The sequence below is a fragment of the Dendropsophus ebraccatus genome, chromosome 4, assembly GCF_027789765.1.
Source record: "Dendropsophus ebraccatus isolate aDenEbr1 chromosome 4, aDenEbr1.pat, whole genome shotgun sequence".
Taxonomy (NCBI): Eukaryota; Metazoa; Chordata; class Amphibia; order Anura; family Hylidae; genus Dendropsophus; species Dendropsophus ebraccatus.
In genome coordinates this window covers 57772128-57798414 of record NC_091457.1, presented here as the reverse complement: position 1 = coordinate 57798414, position 26287 = coordinate 57772128, and the positions used below count along the sequence as shown (strand labels likewise).

The 26287-nt window shown below is 43.3% G+C and overlaps 1 protein-coding gene across 1 annotated transcript in view; it reads left to right on the top strand.

The window, feature by feature from the left end:
• Positions 1–13734, top strand: part of BCAR1 (BCAR1 scaffold protein, Cas family member) — a 102017-nt gene extending 88283 nt beyond the window's left edge. The window contains exons 5-7 of the mRNA XM_069965917.1: positions 2015–3235; positions 10719–10808; positions 11426–13734. Of these exons, the coding sequence (XP_069822018.1) occupies positions 2015–3235; positions 10719–10808; positions 11426–11935 (1821 nt within the window). The 3' untranslated portion in view covers positions 11936–13734. The remainder of the gene's footprint in view (positions 1–2014; positions 3236–10718; positions 10809–11425) is intronic.
• Positions 13735–26287: the final 12553 nt, after the last annotated feature.

Below are 26287 nucleotides of genomic sequence, written 5' to 3'. Positions count from 1 at the left end.
AACACTGGACCTCACAGACGTATTGTCTGGAACATGTGAATCTCCTGCTTGTATGTACGGGCACATCGCATTTATCTATCTATACAGGTATCCTGTAGAATAAGAGGAGGTGCCTATACACATTAGAGCAAAGGTAGCAGAACCCATGCATTTCAGGAGGGCCAGACAACTATATTGGGAATATAGGAGTAGGATATTTGCGGGAAAATTGGCACACAAACCTGGTGGCTTTTGCCAACTTCTGTATTCAAGGGAGATAAGGCATCCCAGAGGGGTTTAGCAGCAGCTTATTCTTCTTTCCCCATTGAGAACTCATGCAAGCCTGGCCAAAATTAACATTCATAGTCCATAGGGGATGAAGGTGGAAGGAATAGCTCTCACAGTTATTGAGGGTGTATGGTCACTTTTAGACTCATACTTCTAGTTGTCCTCTTTTGAAAGGCATTAACAGATAAAATGCTATATTCATATAAAGTTTCCAATTATTGCATACATGTTTCAATACAGTGGTAACTTGGTTTAAGAGTAACTTGGTTTAAGAGCTCACAGTTTTTCAAAATTGTGACTTGGTTTAAGAGCATTGCTTTGGTTTAAGAGCTCCCTGTACTGGGTGGGAGGGGGAGTTGTGGAGGGGCATGGTCTGCATAGCTGGGTCTACAGCACTGTACTCTGACCCAGGAAGTCTCCTTTACCTTCCAAATCATAGCAGATCTACTTCAGGCTGGGGCTTGCATCAGGGGACAGGACTGTGGAGGTAATCTCTTCATAGCTGTAACCCCTCTCTCCCTGGACAGAGAGCGCTGCATGTATGTGCCCACATCTGTCCTGCTCATTCCTTCATGCTCCCTGCAGTCTCTGTCAGCCCTTGTGTTTCCCATCCTCTCCATTACTGTACAGTAACTTATAATATCACATATTCTGCTGTTTCTGAATGTTTGTTTCATCTGTTTTACATTTTATTCAGAATAATAAATCATTATTTTTGTGGTGTGGAACATATTGTCTGCATATCAGTGATTTCTTATGGGAAAATTCGCTTTGGTTTAAGAGTGAATTTGGATTACAAGCACGGTCCCAGAACGAATTATGCTCGTAATCCAAGGCACCACTGTACCTCATCCCACTGACTTCACTGTAATCAGACACCCAATATTGGAAATAATAGTAAGTGAGACAAAATAATTTTATCTACCATCTCATCATTTGAGGTATTGATATCAATCACATTCATCACCCAGTAAACATAAGGAGATGGGATGTTAGTTGCCATTTGTCTTAGGAAAGAGAACTTCCTGTTTACTGTAAATGACATACAGTACATCTCTACAGCAAAATACATTTGAATAGAAGACAACTGTGTATGCTAGTAGAAGAACCCAGTGTGTACAGGCAGGGGTGTAGCTAGGATTCACGGGGCCCCTTAGCAAGAAATTTTAAGGGGCCACCCTCCCCTACGCACAACACAAAGCACTGCAGATTACCTTCTGCTTAACCCCTATGTACTGCAGTGTGTAAGTGACCCAAAGTTTCCTTTCCTTTTTGCACATTTTCCTTTCCTACTTGATTGCAGCAGCTGGAGAGCAGAGGTCAGGGGTTATCAGAGCAGTAAGGCAGAGATCTCTGTCTTCTGCTTGATAACCCTTTTTTGTGTTGCAGCATGTAAGTAAACACTTACACACTGCAGTACATAAGCAGAAGGACACACACTCTTACCTTCTCCCCAGGGCCCCCTCCTGCAGGGGCCCCATAGCAACTGCCTACCCTGCCTCTATGGTAGCTATGCCACTGTGTACAGGTACAGTGTGAGCTAGTACAAGCATATGTAAATAAAGAGGGGGCCTGCCATAAGTTCATGAGTTGGATCCCCATCATTCTAATGTTCATGACCTATCCTGAGGATGGGATAACTCTACTAAGGTTAAAAACAAAAGCCCAGTGTCCTGCCTACATAGCGATTATTGGAAACTGAACCATTAGCTTAAGCTATCGTGACACTGTCCCTTTGTATTTGCAGATTTATGACATACCGCCCTCGGTAAGCAAAGATGTGCCAGATGCTCCACAAAGAGACGAGACCTACGATTTCCCTCCTGCGTTTTCAAATCAGAAAATGCAGATTCCACCTCAGCTTCCCAGTCACATGCATGATCCAGAGCCGTACATTCCTGAAGATATTTATGATATTCCTCCTGCTGCTGTTAAGGGCAATGATCCAAATTTCTCCCAAGAAATATATGATGTCCCTCCCAGCTTGAGAAAGACTGCTGGACAGAATTTCAATGATGTTTATGACGTTCCAAGAGAGTTCCATAGCGGAAAAGCATCACTGGAGACCGAGGCAGATTACATATATGATGTTCCTCCTCAGGTAGACCGAGAAGTCAAAGCAGTGGATGAACTGTCAGGCAACTTCAAGAGGTTGTCTGCTTCAAGCACTGGTAGCACCAGAAGCAACATTTCAACCTCTTCACTTGATGTCATCCCAGTAAAAGAGTCAGCAGTCATGTCACCAAAGACACCAGGGAAAGAGCTGAATTTGGACTTGGAAGCAGCAATGGAGCTTTTGGTAAAATTACAACATGGCGTAAATAGCTCAATCTCCTACCTTATGTCCTTCATAAGCAGCACTTGGAGAAGTCAAGAACAGATGGAAGTCAATGTGCAGAGCATCCAGGCTGCAGTAGAAGGAGTGAAAGCTACAGTTAAGGAATTGTTGGAATTTGCTAGAGGAGCGGTCGTAAATTCCGCACAAGCATCTGACCGGACTCTTCATGCCAAGTTAAGCAAACAACTCCAGAAGATGGAAGATGTTTACCAACAACTGCTGAAGCATAGTCAGGCATTGGACAGCTGTAACTGGTCCTTGAGTGTTGTAGTAAACAATAAACCAGGATCTTCAGATGATCTTGACCGCTTTGTTATGTATTCAAGGGGAATACCAGATGACACTAAACAGTTGGCATCATTTCTACATGGAAATGCCTCTCTGCTATTTAAAAGGACCAAGCAACAAACTTCAATGGGAGAGTCTCAGTCTGGACAAGAAAACAGCAATCACTTGGCCAATAATAACAATAATTTGTCTACTGGACAAAGTGGGCATACAGAAAAGGTTAGCATACAGTCAAGGCCTTTGCCATCTCCACCGAAATTTATAGCAGAAGAATCTCCTGAAGGCCAGTATGAAAACAACGAGAGCGGTTGGATGGAGGACTATGACTATGTCCATTTACAGGTGAGACTCAGTTAACATTTATCTTACATACAGTTTAGTATGTGCATGTGTAGGTCTCTGCACTAAACAGCTTGGAAGCCACATTGTGGCTTTTTATAAGAACCTACAGTTATGACTGTATGCACTTGCTACAATACAACATCCACATTCCGTGTCCCCTACTGCGGACTCCGCTTGGAATTCTGCCTGCCTCAGTGTGTCAATGAGATGCCTTGCGCGCCTATGCCCTCTGCCTCTCTCCACTTAAAGAAATGTCAGTTCTTTGAGCTGAGAGCAGTGGAGAGCGGAGGCGTGCAGTGCATCACCCTGACACATTAGGCAGGTGGGATTTCAAGCGGAGTCCGTGGCTTTACGCAGCGTGAACAGACCCTAAGGGTTATAAAAGATGGGCCAAGCAGTTGTGATCTGCAGTTGTTTACAGAGATTTCCTGAAATCAGCCACTGGCCACACATCCCTTATTTCACTGAGAGATGTGGTGCTGATGGCCAGTTATCTTTCTGCAGGTCACAAAGATTTGATCAAGGGGTGATCGCTACCCCTATTACACAGGACAACATCAGTCTATTCTTCTTATAACTGTCCTGTGTAATAAGGCCCTAACAGTATTACAGACATATATCCCCCCCTCCACCACCACAATAGTGCAGGTTTATGGTGTAATACCAGTGTGTTATGTTTCAAGTCAAAAAAATATATTAGCACATAAATTTTTTTGGATTGTCTTCATTCAATATGCAGACCATGCATTTCAGTGGTGTACCCCCCCTCCCTCCTTTCTCAAAACTGATAATTCTTTTCCCGATCCTCTCAGGTGACCTGCTTCAATTACATACCCTTAGGATGGCAGAACAAGGGGCAGAATCTCTTTTGTTTAGTGCACAAAATATACAAGAATTATATAGTTATAGAGTATAATGTTCCCCCTTGTACCTGAGATCAAAGGGCAGCAAGACAATTGGCCTCATGTATCAAAAGTGTCTTCAAGATCAAACCAGAGTCCCAGTTTTATTTCCTAACATTTATATTCATATTACTGGTCTATATACACACTCTCCAGTGCTAAAGACCAGTATCTAGAAGTATAGGAGGCACATATCAGTCAGTAATATAAAAGGGTCATCTGCTGGCTTTGGACTTTATTGCTAAGATAGCACATTGGCATCCATGAATGTAACTGGGACCCTATAGATAACAACATGATTCATTTCTATCATCTACTATCTACCATATGCAATAGCAGCATTAAGCCAGGCTGTAAGATTTTCAAGCATCCCGATACAAGCCTATGAATAGATTTTTTAAATAAAAGAATTTAATCGTCTTGGACCATGTTTGAGAGTTGCTATTTATGCAGTCCCCTAATATATTAGTGCAGGTTCAGGCGAAGGTGAACCAACACTGTAAAGATGATGAGTGCACGAAAATATGAGAAAATCTAGGCATCCTTCTCCAGCAATGCTATGAGACGTTCTCTCTACCCTGGCAGTAAAGTTTAATTAATCTAGACTTTAATTATTTCAATCGTTCTGCAAACTCCGGCACATCAATAAAGGAGCGGAGGCTTTCGTGCCATCTGGCGAGAACTCCAGACATGTTCTTGAAATGCTGCGTCTGCTAGAATCAGTGTATCCTGTTTAGCTGGCAAGGAGGGTGTTTATTTAATGATATTTACATTTTGCTGGTAAAGGTCTGTCCCTGGAAAACACTGAATAATATCTCCATATTGAACAAGGTGTGCACAGCTGTTCCAAAACATGACTTAAAGGGGACATGTACCTCCAGTCAACTGCTGAATAAGCATTTTAAATGCATGAAAAAGACAAAACAGTAGTGTGTTTTTAAATGGAACATCTCACTAGTTTCATGCTGCCCAAATCACAGGCAGCATGAAACAGAAATCCCACAGCGCAGTGCCATTGCTCACTGTCAGTCTCTGGTCTCCAGTTTTCTTCTAGCCTCTGTGTCGTCCCAATCTGGCAGGAACTGCCTGCTCAGCCAGTCACTTACTGGCGGGTTGTGGCGTCACAGGACTGGGAGCTACAAGAGACTGGTGGGTGGCTGAGAGCAATGCTGCTGTGGGGGCATCGGGGCTGGTATATGTTGCCACCACTCCCTGCCCGACCTTTTTTTTTTTTTTTTTAATTTGGCCAGAGTTAAGACAGTGATCTATGATGCACTATGAACAGCTGCGCCATTTCAGAGTAGGATTTATATACAACTTCATTGACAGATCTTTCCCTTCCCTGTACATATATAGGGAGGGATCCTATGTTTAAGGATTTTTATTATCATTTTTACAAACTGTTGACTTGTCATAGAAACACGTCAGAAGTTTTGATCAGGGTAATCTTTGTGCTGAGACCCTCACCATTGCTAAGGTGAAGGGGCAGAGGTGCTTGGCTTTTTGAGTGGAGCTGAGCAGAAATGAATTAATTGCTCAGCTGAGCACTTCTGCTCTTTTTTTAGCGATTGTTGGGTGTCTCTGTACCTGGATACCCCGACCGAATGAATTTGTAAAAATGATAGGTAACCTTTAAGAAATAAATCAGCACAGAATGTTAGGCCTGAAAATAACTTTTACAAACATGGATGTCCAGCTCCATGTGTGAACAATGTCAGATTTTTTCCAGGAAGAATATAATAAACGTAAAATATATTTACCGAAGTAAACACTTTCTTTGAGTAAAGACGGTATTACACTGCACAGTAATCCGGGGGAAGCGAGCACCGACCTGTCAGGTCATCACTTGCTTCTCCCTTGTTCCCCACTCATTGTCAGTGCATGTAATGGCACAGGTAGTGAGTGGGGAGCAGCAGGAGAGGCTGCCCAAATGATCCTTAGCACAAATCATGCTCTTTCAGCATGTTGAAAGACTATTGTGTATGTCGGGTGATTGTTGCCTTTCAACACGCGCTATTACACGATACGATTATTGGTAATCGGGCAAGTAAGGCCGATAATCGTTTTATAATACTTCTTATTTAGGTTTATATAAAAGATTCAGGAAATTCGAGACAAGTTGAAACAAAAGTGACAGGATGAGAGTTCTCTCTAACATGGGAGTGACCTCAGCCTACTTATGTCCGATAAAGCTCCTTCCTGAACAGACTGGGTGTATTTCTCCCAGCCATGACAATAGAGCAGCTGCCCCCCTTCCCTTTCATTCCACCACATCTGAAGTTTACGTTGTACATCCATGAACTAAAATGTCACTGCCTGGGAACAACTGTATCATTGAGCGCACTTGGTCACAGTGAGCTGCTTGTACTGCTCCCTGCCTTTGATATGTGATATGACTCTACAAATGTCTGCAGTGTAAAGGGAATGACATAAGTGGTAAAAAGGAGATATAATCTCATTACACACAAGCTGAGACACAGAGATACAAGAGGGGAAATAGAAAGGCTGGGAAAACTCTAGGCCATCCTTGTACTGAGCTCTCCCAACACTGCTAGACACAGTAGTTACATAAGTCTGTGGGTGTTATTGTACTGTGGAGGCACAGCCTAGCTCCTCACAAGTTTACTAACTTTTTATAAAGATTTTTTATAATCCATACCATATATAATATAGCGCAACAGATTTTGCAGTTTTGTTGTGTTGGACGTATTTGCATAAGTGACAAAAGGGAGTGCTGCCATATTGGTTGTCACCCTTGAATCTCCTTCTCAGTACCTGGTAGTGTGAGGGTCCTTTTAGACCGACTGATATGGGGACACCTATGGAAGCAGAAGCGCTCGATGACGGGCCGTAAGTGTTGCCTTGTTTACCGTCAGTTAACAGAAGTTAATTTAAAGGTGACAGCGTATATCTAGTACTTATTTGCCAGAATAGCTACCACAACAAAACTGAAAAAGCCAATGTGGAGAATTTATCAAGGCTTGCAGTTTTCTGGCATAAAAAATTGCCTATTTTTAAGGATAAAAGCATTTATTTAGTGTGGTATCACCATTGTTATTTTTACCATTTAAAACTATATAGTTTTTCGTTTGTTTTTTTTTAGTTCCATTGTAAATGATTATGGGGACAGCCTTTCCTGAACTGCAGTTAAAGGGGTACAAAAAACAATTTCTTTCAGATCAACTGGTTTCAGAAAGTTACTGTATATAGGTTTGTCATCTACTTTTATTTAAAAATCTTAAGTCTTCCAGTACTTATCAGCTGCTGTATGTCCTGCAGAAGCTGGGGTTTTCTTTCCAGTCTGACAGAGTAGTAGCAAATCCCCATATTAAATCCCTTCTACCCTGGACAGTTCTTGTCACAGACAGATGGGGCAGCAGAGAGCACTGTGTCAATGTCTGTCTGGCAAATAGCAGCTGATAAGTACCTGAGACCTTAGATTTTTTAATAGAAGTAAATTACAAATCTATATAACTTTTTGCACCAGTTGCTTTGGAAGGAAAAAATTGTTGTCGGAGTACCCCTTTAATGTGGTTTACAGTAGCCATTTGGACTGTAGAAAAATATGGAAAGAATAGAAATATTTATTTACTATTGTTCTAGGCATGTTCTGTGACCTGTGCAGAGGCCACTGTGCACAGTTAGGCTAAGGGATGTGATTAGTAGGCTAAGGGGGCATGAATCATTTATAAGAGGGTTTGAATATGAAGCTGCTACACACAGCCTAGCATTCTAGCCCTATTATGCAATAAAGTTCCCACCATCTGACTGTTCATTGAAAATTTAAGTAGTCAGTTAAAAAGCAAAACTGATTTATCTCAGGAATAATAAGGTATAGGGAGTATACAAATTAGAACCCAAAGCTATGCATCACTACAGCCACCCGTTGCTCATGCCTGGTAAAAATATTCATGACAGATTCTGCTGACGTAGGTCCTGGTCTTTCCAAATTTCAGATTTGAAAAGGCTGGAACCTGTCATCAATATTTATTACGGGGCATGTGCAGCAGGTGGCTCTAGTAATGCATCGGGGATAAGGACCACCCCCAGGGCACCAAAACATATGAAGATCAGATTTAAATAAGGATGTCCAGATCATGTTGCTGATACCCTCTTTCTCAAGAAATAATCCCTACCCTGAAAATAAGCCTTAGCTTGATTTTGCTGGGTTTACTCTAAAAAAAAAAGGTGAAAAGAAAGGAATCCAGCATTATGTGGGATTTTTCTTTATGTTTTTCAGAGAAAAAAATTGTATAAGACCCTGTCTTATTTTTGGAGAAACACAATAGCACATACTACAGTGACAGTATGTAATTATGACGCTAGATTCACTTTCATGTAACAAAACCATGCAACATGTAAGCTTTTAGCCACTCATGTCTTGATTGAGTTTAAAGGAAACCTTTGGGATGGAGACATAGAAATGTGAACAGTCTAGTTCAGATAGTTTTACAGTATTACATGTTATTTTGCAGGCTTAGCAGCAACCACCTGCTGCATGTCATGAGATTATTGCAGCTTCCATATGCTAGATGATAGACTTAGTTGTTGGGTGACTATCATTTTACCTACAGTGACGTACTGTTACCATGTGAAGTTTTAATGCCTTTGTTTTTGCACCTACCTAATACCATGAAAAATGCATCTGCTATTCACCTGACTTAATCCATATGTTCAAATAAGCTTCTCAGTCTGAAAGAAGGACAATGCGTATGTAAAGTAAAAAGAGAACAGTAGAGTGAACAGATCTGTACTCATGGCGGCTCCCTTCATCTCCTGTTCTCATGGATTCCGTTTCAAAGGACCCTAAAGATTAAACTGCTAGAAAAATAAGTGCAATTACAGTTTCCTTATCATTTTACAAGTCACAGCCCTAGGCCTGATAATATTTCTATAAGTGGCGTTAGTGATGGATTGAGCTGTTATTTTGCATCTGAAGGGACTCTTCAACTTTTTATTCAAGGGGTTCTCTGATTTTGTAACCAAGAATGTTCCCATTCACTGTCAGCAAGCAAATATTTTGTTATGAGGAACTAATAAAGAAAAAGTTACATAATGTTTACAGTGTAATTGTATTTACCTAAAAACTGCAGCTGACATACTCCCTTATTAGTCTGGCATCACATGTCACTTCTTCCTCTCTCCATGCTTAGCACTGATCATCTTCTCTTAATTCACTGGTAAATCAGCCTTGAGAGATGAGATAGTCAGCTTACTGAGGAATCAGTTACAAGGGGTACATGTAATCTGATCCCTCAGTGATCTGATAATCCATCTCCTCTTTGAAAACACCCTTTTAGCAGTAGACAGGAAGCTAGATGAAGAAGTGACAAGATACAGTGTACAATATATTACAAAGTTTGTTATATTCATGTGTTTTAGTGATTTTAGATCAAGAGGTTCAGTGCTAAACAAGGAGAGCAGTTTACTGTCCAACAGTGCCACCTAGTGGTATTTTGCAGCACTGCAGTCCTTTATTTCCTGCTGGAGTTCAAGTGTGTAATTAAAGATTGCTAAGAAAAGGAAACAAATAACTTCCATAGCTGAGGGTAATTAATGGGAAACACTAGACGGCTTAAGAGCTTCAGAAGGAAATTACAAATGCAATGAATTGCTTAGGTTAGATCCCTGTAAGACAAAATTGTGTTTTCTTGTAAATAAGTATCTCATTACTTGAAAGGCACACTTTAAGGGGGCAATTGGAATTAAGCTCTAGATGACTAGAGGTGCAATGCTTCCCAGATCTTGTTATAATAGAAAACAACACTTTAGTGCTAGAGAATATAAGAGCATCTCTTAATTTTTCTGTGAGAAGGCCAAGTGCTTTCTGTGCATTCTGCGAGAAGACCCTGGCTTGTATTATGCAAGACAATGCGGACAAAGAGAGAAAGGAGATGCTGCACCTCACACCTAAGGATGACACTAATGCTTCTCGGCTACATTTAAAAACCAACTTGTTGGTATATAATTTGATCAAACCATATTGCCTCATGTACCACATGCAGGTCCCCTGGCCCACATGAGTCCCTTCATTAAATCAACACTGTGTCGGTCAGCAACCGCCAACCCCGCAAAGTGAGTGCAGGCAGGGAAGGGAGGCCATGGAATGGCCCTGCAACCCCACTGTCACAGGACCAAACCTCTTGTTCACACTTGTGTTGCTTGGTGGCCGCTTTCTCTGCCGGGGTTTGGGGGGGGCGCCCTTGGGGTTTGGTACTGTGAAAGTGGGGTTGCACGGCCATTCCATGGCCTGCCTTCCCTGCTTGCGCTCGCTTTGCGAGGTTGGCAGTCGCTGACCGACACGGTGTTGAGTTAGTGTAGGGACTCATGTGGGCCGGGGGACCTGCACGTGGTACATGGGGCAATATGGTCTGATCAAATTATATACCAATATCCTGGTGTTGGTTTTTAAACGTAGCCGAGAGGCATTAAAGTCAGCCATAGGTGTGAGGTGAAGCGCTCCTTTCTCTCTCCATGTAGGCAAGACAATGCATTACAGGTTTACTGTTTAATAATAGATAGTTATATGGTAAATTACATTAACGTAAATGTCACATTATTTCATTTGTGTCTATGTACAGGGTAAAGAAGAATTTGAAAAAACACAAAAGGAACTGCTTGAAAAAGGAAACATTATAAGACAAGGGAAGGGTCATCTAGAGCAGCAGCAGGTAATGGATGTCCACATGGATGTTCACACCATGGTCAGGTTGTACATTGCCAGTGTACATTGGGATGGGGAGGGAGTAAAATTCTGCCATAGTGTTCTTTTCTTCTTCTTCTTTTTTCCTTTTTACCATGTGTTTGTAAAATTGTATAGTTTTTTTCTGTATTTTGCAAAATAAAAACATGTTTAATGAAAAAATATCATATATGTGTTGCATATGATTGCTTGTTTTTTGTGGGGTAAGTTGTAGTTTTTTTTATTGGTGCTATTTTACGTTAGGCATACAGCTATGGAAAGGATTGGGGGCCTTTACTAGGCCACTCACTGCCATTGCAATTGTTGGCACCTGTGATAACATTTTTGTGGGGCCAAGTGAAGCTCTACCCAATGTCAAACCACTTGGGACAATTATAAAGCCATGTTGTCATGCCCCCATGAAGCAGTTTTCAGACCTTCACTTTAGCTATTAGCTTTTTTTCTAACTAATGGCTTGATTTATTTATGATAGCTTCTGTGCTATCTAAGAAGTAATGCATATTTTTTTAATGGTAGAAGTAACAGAATATAGATGTGGTTACAAGTGAGAATGTTTTCTCATCTCTTTTTTTCTTTGTTCTTCAGTTGAAGCAGTTTGAGCGTCTGGAAGAAGAAGTCGCACGGCCTATAGAGAACGATCTGTCAAACTGGACGCCTCCTCAACACTACAGCCAAGTCCGCAGCACCCTGAGCAACTCGGACCGGCAGCTGCTTCTCTTCTACCAAGAACAGTGTGAGGCCAACGTCACTACTTTAACCAATGCCATTGATGCCTTCTATAGCTCCATCAGTAGCAACCAACCTCCCAAAATTTTTGTGGCCCACAGCAAGTTTGTTATCCTCAGTGCCCACAAGCTGGTATTTATTGGGGACACCTTGTCACGCCAAGCCAAAGCTCAGGAAATCCGAAACAAAGTCACCCACTACAGCAACCTTATGTGCGACAAACTCAAGGAGATAGTTCTTTCTACCAAAACAGCAGCACTTCAGTACCCATCTCCCTCAGCAGCTAAAGATATGGTGGATAGAGTCAAAGACCTCAGCAACAGCACTCAGCAGTTCAGGATGGTCCTTGGGCAGCTGGTCGCCATCTGAAGGCACGGCTAACTTTATTGTCTACAGACTTAGTCCATGCGTGACAAAGAGACAGTGTGAGGAGCTGTTGGCTCAGTGAGCCAGCTACCAATCCTCTGTAGAGACTTTGATGCCACCTCATATAAGGAAAAATGAACTATGATCCAGTTTTCTTCATGAAACTACACTACAGCCTATGCTACATTTCCGGAGGAATGTTGAACTACAATTAGCTCTTAGCTAAACTTGTAAATATTTCAGACCCATTCTTGAATATCAGATGGAATTACTTGTCCAATCCATTCCATGTCCCTCATTGTCAGAAATATTCCGAGTAATGCATCTTATTATGAATTCTGTATTACGCTGCAATACCACAAAGGCTTATCCACTGGAAGGCCTCCACTGCTTCAGGAAGCATGTGTAATACCAGAGGCACCCATTGGTTCCTCACAATTATCGGGCCGTTAGTTCTTCAATACATATAGCAGTTATGACTGGAGCGTAAATTATAAGAGAATACAATAATTACTGTAACCAGAAGATCCAGACTTTTTGCTAGTTCTGATGATGAAAATGGCTATACTATTTTTAAAGAAGTTTTCCAACCAAAGCCCAACATACTATAGAGGCAGCTATGGGGCTCCTGGATTGAGCACCATTTTAATCTTTGCTATGGGCCTCCTGTATGATCGGTCTCAACAAATAGCTAATTTTTATGGTTATAAGTAATCTTGACAGGTTTGAGAAGCCACACAGTGTGATCAAGATATGTTATTCCCCTATCAGCCTGGGTTATCAATTAGATTTTCTGGGGAAAAAAACATAGTAACATAGTTTGTAAGGCTGGAAAAAGCAGACGTTTGGTCTTTTATCCTGCAATGTGGATCCAATTGGAAACCCTCTTTAAAGCTGTGATCAAATAAGATTGTTACCATTTGTAAACCATAAATTAAATTTTTTACACAAAATATAGAATGAAGATAAGAGAGGTTGTTTAGCTGTCTTTTATGTTGATCCAGTTTTAGTTTAGCTTTTTTTTTTTAATCCAATCCTGGTTGGGTAAAAATGGGGAATGGTTGGGCAATGAACATTCCTAGGAACGCTTATTTGCCTAATGATTGGCCTATGTAAATAGGCCCTTGAAGGGGTACCCTGGCACTTAAAAACTTTAGATATTGTGCTGCGCTTTTATAGACATCTTATATTTAGCTTTCCTTGCTCCCCTGGTGTCCTCCTGCGGTGTCTTCCGGTCCCCCTGGACCGATGCCATCGCCACTTCCCAGACTAACTTGTCCCACCAGTGACAGCTTTCATAGCTAATCACTGGCCATTGCACTGTCCTGTCTCAGTCAGTGATTGGCTGAGCAGGTGAGATGAGTTAATATTTGGAGTGGTGATAGCTGTGATCTGTGGGGGACCCAGAGACGTCACAGGAAGACACCCAGGGGAGCCTGGAAAGGTAAGAATAAGATGTTCATTATGTTTTATTCAAGGACAACAAAATATCAAAAGTTTTAAGTGCTGGAATACCCCTTTAATGTTATCTAAACAAACATTCAGCTGTGCTATACGTTTACTAAAAAAATCTTTTTTTAGTTAATTCCAAGTCATTTATAAAACTCCAAGAAATGAGAAGTTCTTTGTAGAAAATCAATTGTTTAAATATTTCAAGGGATTATCCAAAATTTTAATTTGCATTTCATTCCAAAAACAATGTGTCTTGTGCATGGACAGTATCTGGTATGGCAACTCATTCTAATTCAAGTAAAATTATTTGAATGGCAAAACCAGACACAGCCCATTAGATATCATTGATCAATTGATCATGTGTGACTCTTACCAGAACCAGATATGACTTTTATTTTTTTTAGGTTATCTTTTAAGCAGCATGGAGTGGGAGTTTTGGCCAATCCTATAAAAAATCATAACCCAAAACCCTCTACACATGCAAAATGCTACAAAATCCATGTACGCCAAGTCTGTCTACCAAGCCCCCAGACCGTAATCCCAAACATGCTGTCAGCCCTGTCGCTCAGTGGAAAATAAATTGGTAAATAATTAGATGCTACCCCATAGGCTATCACATTGTAAATTACCTACATCGGCCTGACACTATGCCTTAATCCGTTTTCAGGAGGTGATAATTTATCCAATGAAGCTCTAATCCAGGCGCCCAATCATTACATTGATTCTCTTAGGATGTAATTTTTGTGTCGTTATATTTGGGAGAAATCGGTGTATTTTGATGTGTGAATGCTATAGATTTTCTCTTTGTAGGGCAATATTGTATGTGAGAAACGGATATAATGTAAAGAAAATATTGTCAGGATAGAACATATTGGTGTGGTTTTAATGAATTTGCTGGAGAAAAAAAGAATCCCACTTATTTTATTCGGAACTGAAGTCTTATGTCACATTGAATCTCAGTGTCAGTCCATGAATTTTTGGGAGCTTGAAATGCCATCTGCCTGTATAAAACACATTTGTCTGTGTTTTGAAAAAAAAAAATACATTTTCATTAATAATCTGCCAATGTCATTGCCTATAAATGTGGTTTATTTTTTTTCTGACTATTGTTTTCACTTGATAAAAGGGGCATGAGGGATGAGATATCAAATGATAGATGACAACTCTTACCAAGGAATAACACAGACAATGTTCTGCAACTAGAAGATTTCACATACTGCACCAATAGGTTTAGTATGGCAGAGCAGGTTAACACCAAGGCTGGGCAAGCCAACCAAGCAGGAGACTCCTACAAATGGTTGAACTACTGTAGGTACCTACTTTCCCTGTAGCCGAAAAGGTGCACTCATCTCTACTGGTCACAGCAGGACCAATCCACAATCATGGCTACCATGGACCTAGATGGACACATCCACATGGTCATAGTGGCAGGGGAAAACATCTGCCTGTACACAGCAGGTGTAGCAGTTTGCCACCACTGACATAACATTGGAAATAAATGTAGTTTCATGGCCCAATGCTGAAAAATTCAATGACTCAACTTTGGAATTAAAAACTCTTGTTATACCCATAGGGTAGTTTTCAAGATGGGGTCACTTGTTGGGGGCTGTTCTAATGTCAAACAAAAATGCATGGACCATACACTGTCCTGAGTAACAAGGGGGCTCAGTCATTGACATGTTAGGGAGCTATATATCATATAAAGAGAGATGTCAAATACAAATGACCGGCACACTAAACTACTGACAAAATCCATATACTTTATTGGGCAAATACAGATAAACAGTACATCTTGCAATACCAGATTAAAACCACAACTTTTAAAGGGGGGCGTTTACAATAAAAAGTTGTCCTGGGACAAATCATGACATATAATATGCAGGACCTACAGTATAGGTAATATTAGAGGTGAGCAAGATAAGACACTAGCTGCCTATTGTGTACTAACAGAGCTGCAATACAAGTGCAAGTTTAGAATATGCTGAAAAAATATCCAAAAATGTGGAACAGGTGCAAAAAAGGCAGGAGCAAATACAATAAATAAGGAATTCATCACCAAAATCTGGTAACTAAGAAAAGTCAATGTCGGAGTGCACTGAGCCTCATGTGTTCCTTCCCATATGGAGACTTCCTCAGATGTAATATGAATAGGTATAAAGAGCATACAGTATTTATATTGTAGTAGATTACCCAGACACAACTCCATGTACAATCAGGGCCGCTTCTGCCATGAGGCTGAGTGAGCTTTCTGCCTCAGGCGGCAGATTCTTTGCTCCACTAGGGGGCGGCACAATCCCATAGTTTCACTTTTACTGCAGGCACATCACCAGGCACCCCTGCCTCCTCAGGCCCCTCTGCCTCCTCCTCAGGCCCCCCTCTCCATAGTTCCATGACCGACAACCTTGTAACTGGGGGCGGCTGTCTCCTAGCTGCTGTCTGTCTGTGTCGGAGCAGAGAGAAGGGGGAGGCAGGCCCAGCACCACAGCAGAGCCAACACAGCAGGTATGACTGGAAACTGTGTGTGCCCTATCCCCTCCCATACAGCCTCATCTCCTGACCCCTTTACTGCTGGCCTGGGATGTGACATCTGCTAGAGAGGAGACACACACAGGAGGTTAGTGTGTGTGTGTGTGTATCTAATCTGCCCTGTATGTACAGCACATGTGCCCTGTATCCCTGTAGTATGGACGGATGTCAGTAGCTGAGCCCAGTCTATACCCAGGGTTGATCGCTGCTATTTGTCATCAGTGACTGGCATTTTGTTGTGTTATTAGGGCCCCCACAGCACGCCTGTACACATATTCACATTGCTGGGGAACCAATAGAAAATCCCTAGATGCCATAGTTAAAGCCGCACACTGTAATAATACCATAAGAATTAGGATACACTTACTTACATTATTAGTGCAGTGTACTGTAAAAAGATGTAAAAAAAATGAATCCGCTGTAAAAAAAAAATTAAAAAATTACTTTTCCCTATTTTTCAAATAAAAAAATGTAAACAAGAATAAATATAAGTATGAGTGTATGTTCACACTATGGAATACATTTGGACATTTCATGCGGAGACAGTGCAGCAGACTCAGCTTGAAGTTCCCCTTGGTCCCATTGATTCAATGATATTCTCAAGCTGAATTCTTTTGGGACGACAGATTGAGTCTGAGAATATCATTGAGTCAATGGGACAGATAGAACCTCAAGCAGAGTCCGCCAGACAGCCTACACTTTAAATTTTTGAGCGTATTCCATAGTGTGAACATACCCTGAGACTATAGAGACTATATATATCTATAGAAATATCTGAACTAACTAACTAAATGTATGTACGTATCTGTTTATACAGTGGGTTTCCTAAATTTCTTAACTACTAATTGTTAATTTGGGAGGGGGGGGGGGTCCGTGGTGGGTAATGCCGTGACAAGTGCCCCAGTGAAAACACCGGAGCCCACAGCGCCAGAGCACCATGCGCCACGGCATATGCATATGTGTTTGGTGTTAGTAAAGGGGAACGGGCAGATATAAGGAAGATATGTGTGAGGATACAGCTGAATGTCAATTTCTCTCCTCTGGCTCAGCTCTAGCTGTGGTCCCCTCAGTCTCTGGACCCTTACTGAACTCATAACTCCTAACAGTTCTGGATTCTGGACAGTCCCAAATTTTGTTCAGTGTCCCCATGCCACATGTCCTGATAAGTGGCATTTCTGCCCTATCAGTAATAAATGCCTGCAGTTCCACAGTTTGTCCACAAGAGGGTATACAATACTGTGTAGATAATGTAGTACTGTACATTGAAGAAGAAGTAACCTGCTTCCTGTGGAGCACACTGGCCAACTGCAGGAAGATGGATGACTGTGAAGAGGAGGCTCATGGGAGATGCTGCTACTGGGGTTGTCCTTTCTGTCTGGGAGAAGATCTTTTAAGTGCTTGGGTGCAATGTTCTGCAGGCCTGCAAGATAGAGGCTGGGGGGTTGGGGGAGGTAAGTGCTTGGCTGCTTCTCCTGTCTGCCAGTAGCATGCCTTCTGCTGCTGTGTGCTTGACAACACTGAATAACAAGTTGCAGCAGCAGGATTGTTTCTACTGTCATGTCTGTATTAGAGATGTCTCACTGATTACTAAAGAGACAATAGTTTGTTTGAAACCAAAATGAAAAACCAAGGAGACAGCACTACTGAAGAAAAATAGTGGGTTTAATGCACACCGGTGCGTGACCTTTCGGCTCTATTGTAGCCTTTCTCTAGCAGGTGATACAACATAGTGAAAACACACAGTATATATGTGATAAGATACAAAGTGATCAATGAACTCATTACACAAATCGTTGTATGTATATATATATGAAAAAAAGAATAAAAAGTGGTCAAATCAGTGTAAATCAATAAGGCATAAGTACAAATACAAAGCGTAGTGGTTCAACATACTGTACAAGCAGGGCCGCTTTAACCAGAGGGCACATGGTGCACGTGCACCGGGCCCACTGGTTAAAGGGGCCCACCCTGAGCAGGCCGGCCTTTGCTCTGTGTGACCATTGCGGTCGCACAGGGCTCCGGCCACCAGCCTGCCAGGAGGGCGCCATCGGGATGGGTAAGGTTACCCATCCATGGCGCCCCCTGCAGGGCCCCCCCTGCGGCGCTCTGTACTGTAGCTATGAGCGCTCAAACGAGCGCTCATAGGTACAGGCGGCAGCAGCGGCACTGACAGGTCGGGAACCATTGGCTCCCTCCCTGTCAGTCATCCTTGTGACCGCAGGCAGTGCTTTACCTGCGGTCACAAGAGGCCGCTTTCCCGAAGTGGTATCGGCGCTGAGTGACGTCACTCAGCGCCGACACCGCGAGAGGGGAGAGCGGCCTCTTGTGACCGCAGGTAAAGCACTGCCTGCGGCCATAAGAGTGAGGTGAGGTGAAGAGGAACGCGCGGACCCAGGTGAGTATAAAGTGTTTGTTTTTTTTGTTACTTGCTATATGGGAGGGGGAGCACAAAGGGGGGGCTATATAACAGGGGGCAGCACACAGGGGGGGCCTATATACTACTGGGGGGGGGAGATGGGGTGCACAGGGGGTATATATATATCTGGCGGCACACAGGGGGTATATGTATATCTGGGGGCACACAGGGGGTATATGTATATCTGGGGGCACACAAGGGGTATATATATATCTGGGGGCACACAGGGGGTATATATATAACTGGGGGTACATAGGGGGTGTATATATATATATATATATATAACTGGGGGCACACAGGGGGTGTATATATATAACGGGGGTGCACAGGGGGATTATATAAAGGGGGTATATATAACTTGGGGAGCACACAGGGGGGTATATATAACTTGGATGGCACACAGGGGGTATATATATATATATATATATATATAACTGGGGGCACACGGGATATATATATAACTGGGGGCACACAGGGGATATATATATAACTGGGGGCACACAGGTGGTATATATATAACTGGGGGGGGACACAGGGGGTATATATATAACTGGGGCCACACAGGAGATATATATAACAGGGGTGCACAGAGGGTTTATATAAAAGAGGGGTGCACAGGGGGGTATATATAAGTCAGGGAGCACACAGGGGGCTATATAGGGGCGCACAGGGGATATTAATACTACTGTGGGGTGCACAGGGGGACTATATACTACTTGGGGGAGCACAGGGGATATACTACTGTGGGGGTGCACAGGGGGACTATATACTACTTGGGGGAGCACAGGGGATACATACTACTGTGGGATGCACAGGGGGACTATATACTAGTGGGAGCAGCACCTAGTGGTCTATAGTACTAGGTGCAGCACACAAGGGGTCTATATACTACTGGGGGCAGCACCTAGTGGTCTATATACTACTGGGGGCAGTACAATGGGGTCTATATACTACTGGGGTAGCACACAGCTCTATATACTACTGGGGGCAGCACACAGCTTTCTATACTACTGGGGGCAGCACACGGGTCTATACTAACATTAGGGCTGCACAGAGGGGCCTATACTATATAGGGACCTTACTACTATATTGGGGCACAGAGCATACCTAATTATTAAGTGGGAGCACAGAGGGGTGTAACTACTAAATAGGGGCACAGAGGGGGGTAACTACTATATAGAGGTACAGAGGGGTGTAACTATTATATAGGAGCACAGAGGGGTGTAACTACTATATAGGAGCACAGAGGGGTGTAACTACTATATAGGGGCACAGAGGGGTGTAACTACTATATAGGGGCACAGAGGAGGGTGACTACTGTATAGGGGTACAGGGGACCTTACTACTGTATGTGTTGGAGCCTAAAATGTTTCTCTGGCAGATTCTGAAGAGAAGATTCACAGCCGGGGGAAGACTTAAAGGTGGCCCCGGCTGGAAGGAGTGAAAGAAAAGGTGAAAGACTCTGATCAGAGAAGACGCCCCCTGTGAGTAAATGAATGTAACTGTTATAGGGTCTGTAGTGATAGTGGTCATGGTGTGGCGGTATTATGTAATGGTATCATTGGTGATATCTTTATAAGGTTATAAGGTAACTACTGTATGTATTGGGGCTCCTAATACAGTGTGGGGGCATTCAGGGCATTATACTGTGTGTGGAGCTCCGATTCTGATAACCCTGGGTTGGGGGGGGGGGGGGAGGCCACTCTTGAGGGCTGTGCACTGGGCCCACCAATGTATTAAAACGGCCCTGTGTACAAGGTGTTGTATTGTGTCGCGAATTTCAGAAAATCAACCAAGATGTATTGTGGATCCACTTTCCCACTTTCCCACAGTCTTTTACTTGACTGCCTAGAGCAGAGAATGCAGCATTAAGTTATGTTCACACGTAGAAAAGATCATCCTGGCTGGTACTGCAGTACCGGCTGGATGATCTTTAGCGCTGCTGAGTTCTGATGCAGGCACATGCGTGCGCACTCGCATCAGAGCTCCCCACTGCACACTATGGAGCTTGAGGCGCAGGAGCCCCACTCTCCATTATGTGAACTGACAGGGTTTTCAATGAATACCGTCTGCAGAAAACTGACAGTTTCTCGCAGCGCCACTAGGGTTCCTGGCTAGAGTGTATACTACATGTATACGCTCCGCCCGGGATTCCCTCAGCCTGCAGCACAACATAAGTTCTGTACTAATCACGGCCATTGCAAAAACGGCCATGATTACCGCAGAAATTACGTTGTGTGAACATGGCCTTAGGTTGCATATTGATCGTACACACATACCCTGTTTCTCCAAAAATAAGCCCTACCCCAAAAAAAGACGTAGTTCTTTTGTTTTTGGAGAAAAAAAATAATATAAGACTCTGTGTTATTTAAAAAAAAAAACACTTAAGTGTTCTATAGCAAAAGCTGTCCCTCTAGTGCCACCTATTGCAAGTAGCTACCCTTAAAGTCTATGAAATATTATATATATATATATATATATATATATGTGTGTGTTTGTGTGCTAGACTGACGGCCAATAATCGTCCTGAGTAATAGAACACAAAGATCAGCCGATATGAACAATGTCGGCTGATCGTTGTAGTTTGTCTTTCAACATGTTGAAAAACAAACGACGGGGTGTGGTTTGCCGCTGAAGGAAGCAGTCGCATGCCCGCTGAGCTCCTGTCTACTTAGCGACTTCATAGCATTTATCTGCTCCACCGCTTTTCTTCTTACTACTGGGGATACACCTGGAAGCCTTAGTACTCGGACCGAGATGGCTACAACTTCCAGACGGGCATCGGCAGCTGTAAAAAGCAAAATACAGCTAACACAGCCTACGGCCAGGGCCCGACAAGATGGCGCCGATTCCATCTCGGATTACTTCCTGCGTTCTCTCTTGGCAAGTGTGGAGGAGGCATGGCAGACCCCTTTGACACCCGACAAGGCTTTGCAGCAACAAAAGAATCTTGAAAGGGATCAGACCCCCACTAAAGCTCAAAAAAGAAGGAATCGAAAGCATAGGTCTGCAGGTACGAACTCATATCAGCTTCGGTCAACCACCAAGGAAGATCGGAAGCAACTCTCCACATCTGCATCTTCCTCCCTGGTTCCCCCTTCCTCTCCTTCTGCAGAGCGCCTGTCACATTATTCGCTGTCCGACCCGTGCCTCCCGGACTTATTCTCTGAGGACCCGACTATGATATCTCGTCCTGTGTCATCTCCTCCTGTTGCTATCAACTCCTCGAACAGCAACTTTGTATCTACGGCTACCCAGACTTGCATGGACACTGATCCTGTACCTTCATCTATTCTACAGGTATCTCCATCGGTGATGTTAGCCTCACTGATTTTCCTCCAGTTATGCTTCCGATTAAGGAGATGGTACTGAATCTTCAAGACACCATCAAGGCAGATCTGGATAATGCAATATCTACTATTAAAGAGACTGTGGGCTTGATAGCAAATAGAGTGCAGCGCTTGGAGGACTCCATGTACTCAGTTATTCATGAACACAATATCCTTCTCGACTCCCATAGGCACCTAGAATCAGAGGTGGGTCGCCTACGTGCCAATTTGGCAGCTGTGGATGATAGATCGCGTGCCCATAATGTTAAAGTTCGGGGTATTCCGGAGTCGATCCCCATTCATGACCTTCCTGTGTTCCTCCGCAACTTTATCACAGAGGTGACTCCGGACCTCCGAGTAGAGGATATTACTATTGACTGGGCACGCTGTCTTCCTAAGCCTATACACATCCAGCCCGACACTCCCAGGGATGTTCTCCTGCGCATCCGCAACTTACACGTCAAAAAAGCTTTCATGACAGCCGCAAGACGCCGCACCATATCTTCTCCCACTTATGCAAGTCTCGCAGTTTTTTCGGATCTCTCAGCGACTACATTGAACATTCGCAGGGAGTTCGCTCCTATTACTTCCTCTTTAAGAGCCAAAGGTATTCAATACAAATGGGGACGAGCGGCCGGACTTGTTATTATGCATAGCTCGGGACATGTCACTGTCTCCAATGTGGAAGCAGACACCCTTCTTCTGCAATCTTGGAATACACCTCAACCCTCGCGCCAAGATGTGGACACTAACGTATCTTCTCGGAACGGAGCTTTAGTGTGTTAATTTTATCATTCACGGCGTTTGGTTTTCGCCCATAAAGGATTTGTCTCAGCGGACCCTATTCATCGTCTTCTTCCTTACTTCATTCCACCTTTCAGCTTGAACTGGACTCAGTGCCCTCCTATCTTTAGTCAGCAACTGCGAAGTGAACAACATCTGGCATTCTTCGCAGTAATCTGACACCCCCCTACAAGCGACTTAGGGTGACTCGTTATATTTTTTTTCATCTTGTGGTTTGTACACTGTTGTACTGATATATCTTTGCATGCTACTTGTTCAGCATACCTTGTCCTTCTTGTGTTATTTTTCCAGCTACGAAACAGTTTTACACAAATTGTCTCCTTTTCGTTATTTCTATGATGATGCTACTTGGACATGTTTTGAGACACACATCTCACTATATTGTACTATTTCCTACTTTGTCTATTATAAACCCTCTAAAAAACTCTTTCAGTAAAAATCATTGAAACAGAAAGACAAACGACTCATAAAGCAACAATCTGCTACCGTCGTGGAATAGGAGCGGCGGTAGCAGACAACTGCTATCTGCTATGGGCTGCCCGGACAATCAAGCGATCACCTGGGCAGCCCCCCCTCACCTCTCTAAGGTACCCCCTTCCCCCCGGCTTTCACGCGGTCGCTGCCGCCTCTATTGCACGCTCGTTTGCTCCCCACAGTCACCGCGTGTAATAGGACTTTAGTTGTTTGGGACTAGCCTCATGGAATGGCAGCCATTCTCCTCATGTAATAAAGAGTATGAAGCATTCCAGGGTGCAGTAACAAAACACTGTGCCATCAATAGGCACCCTCCCTAAACCATTGGGTGCCCTCCATGAATTGAACTAATTTACAACAAACCCGAGAAGCTCCCATATGTAATATTCAGGTGCACAAACAATATCTTAGCGATAGCAAATTTGCTATTAAAAGTGGTCCATAATTGTGGAAACATGTGTTAGGTGTGGGTTGTTGTAACAGCATATGTTCTTTCATTTAGATATCTTCCTTGTGCATCCATATGGAGGACTTTGAACTTAAATGTAGCACAATATATAGTGTCATGTGAGAGGAGAATATGATAACGCTTGCACAGTCATGGCCACAACAATGGTTTATCAAGATTACTAGAGCTGCACCCATACAACTGGTCTTACCTGGTTTAATGCTGCACACACTAACCTTTCAGCAAGATGCTTTACTCTTCAGGAAAGTTAGAAGACCAGACATCTACTTTCATGACATTCATTGTGGAATCTGCACCCAGTTCACCTCCATTTATCCTTGGGGGCTATGACACTGATATACCAATAGGATTTGCATCATGTAACATGGCATAGGCCATGATGAACATCGGAATACAATTTAAGGGTGCGTTCACACATACAGGATCTGCCGCAGATCCGCAGCAGATTTGATGGCCCAGATTGCTTTGAATCTGCAACTTCAAATCTGCTGCAGATCCTGTACGTGTGAACGCACCCTTATTAAGGTATTATGATACACAATAGTCCCCGAGGAAAATTTCAGTATCACAACAACAAAGCCCAGACAGACAGTTTAGCCTCTTAATGACAGCCGATATGCCTTTTAAGGCTATGTTCACACTACGTAAGAGACCGGCCGTTCCATGACCCCGTCTGGGTCACGGAACGGCCGGTCTCTGGCCGGATCATCTCGGCCGGTACTTAAGTACCGTCCGGATGATCTTTCCGGCTGCGGAGCTCTGATGCGGGCGCATCAGCGCGCACCCGCATCAGAGCTTCCCATAGCCCACAGTGAAGCAAGCGGCCGAAGCCGCTCGCTTCACTGTGTGAACTGACAGGTCCTTCTGCGGCCGGAATTCACTGAAGTCCTGTCAGTTATTTGCGGGGCCGCACGGATCCCGGCCGGAGCGTATACGATGTGTGTACGCTCCGGCCAGGATCCCATTGAAGATAAGCTATGTTCCACAGCGCAAAACTACGGCCGTAGTTCTGCGGCGAGAACTGCAGCCGTAGTTTTACGTAGTGTGAACATTAGGGGTGCTTACAGTATTCTAGCCCATTGCCTTCTCACAGCATGGCTAGAATAAGGCAGTGCAGGTTTGCTATGCAGTAGATTAATCCTACATGTATGGTGCGTGCTGTAGTTATCCATCAGCTTCAGGGTGACACAATCTCTGTTGCTGATAGTTCTCCATGGCAGCCTTGTTAAGGCCCCCAGTCTTGCTATGAATGCCTGAGTACCCTACTGCATCTGTAGCATGGCCTGGTACAGTGCCTGATCCAGCAAAATCCTGACAGGCTCAATACACTGCACTAGTGTAGGTTATTATAGTAGTCATCTCATGATGTATATAATGTAAAATATAATAATAAAAAATCCCCCATACTTTCAAAAATAAGCAATAAATTGTCCCTTTATATTTCCTTTTTCTACATAAACTAACTACATAATTAAACACACATATTAGGTATCGCCTCATCCGTAATGACCTGAACAGTACAATTATTTTATTATTTATCTAACACAATGAACACAGTAAAATAATTATTTAAAAAAAACACCATCGGTTAAGAGTTTTAAAACATTAGTTCATGCCCAACATATTAAAGCTAATGTACCACCTTAATGGCAGTAATAAGGTTTACAAACAACCTTATCATCACCGCTGCACTAAATGAGCTGATCTTTTTTTTTTTTATTCGGTCAGCCGCTTCCCATGATTTTTGCTGGTATTCACAAATGCAAATGAGGTCTGTTATGCGCTGAAGGCTCAGTACCAAGAGATATCTCTTCCCCCTGGGTGATCCATGGGTTCTCCTCTTACTAAAGGCCCTATTACTTGAAGCGATTATTGGCCGATATCGGCAGTTACGGTACAGTTACGGTAATAGAAGACAACAATCAGGCCCGCTTCTGCCATGAGGCGGAATGAGTATTCCGCCTCAGGCGGCAGATTTTGCGGTCCTGCAGGGGGCGTGTCAGTGTCGAGTGTCAGTGAGGGGGGCGGCGGCCTGAGGTTTGCCTCAGGCGGCACAGACCCCAGAATCGGCCCTGACAACAATCAGCCGACATGCACACTGTCAGCTGATGGTTCTCTTTCAACATGTTGAAAGCTCAACAATCTAGATAGCAGCAATATGCTGCCATTGCTTCCCGTAACTGTTGCTTTTTTCTATAAGCTGGCCGAAAGATCTAGTGATCACCCCGGCAGCCTCCCCGCACCCCCCTCCCTCCTTGCTCTTATGAGCGGGGAATGAGGAGCAAGCGAGCGCTGACAGTTCAGCGCTGGTTTGCTCCTCTGAATCGTCCTGTGTAATAGGGGCTTAAGTCCTGCCTTCAGTTTCCTGCTCGGCCCGGCTCTGCACAAAACTGCTCTTCACTGACATCCACAGTCCATCTCCATCCGTGCATAGAGCAGTGTATGGGCCTGTGCAGTAGGACTCTGAATGTGCAAGCAAGGCTTAAAGGGGTTGTCCACCAAAAAAAAATCTCTTTCAAATCAACTGCTGCCATGAAGTGCCAGAGATTTGTAATTTACGTCTATTAAAAAATCTCAAGCCTTCCACTACTTTTCAGCTGCTGTATGCCCAACAGGAAGTTGTATTATTTCCAGTCTAGAGAGCAGGAGGGGTTGTCTATGGGCATTTGCTGCTGCTCTGGACAGTTCCTGACATGGACAGAGGTGGCAGCAGAGAGCACTGTGTCAGACTGGAAAGAAAACACCACTTCCTGCTGGACACACAGCAGCTGATAAGTACTGGAAGACTTAAGATTTTTTAATAGAAGTGAATTACAAATCTCTGGCACTTTATGGCACCAATTGATTTGAAAGAAAAATTTTTTTGGTGGACTACCCCTTTAAGG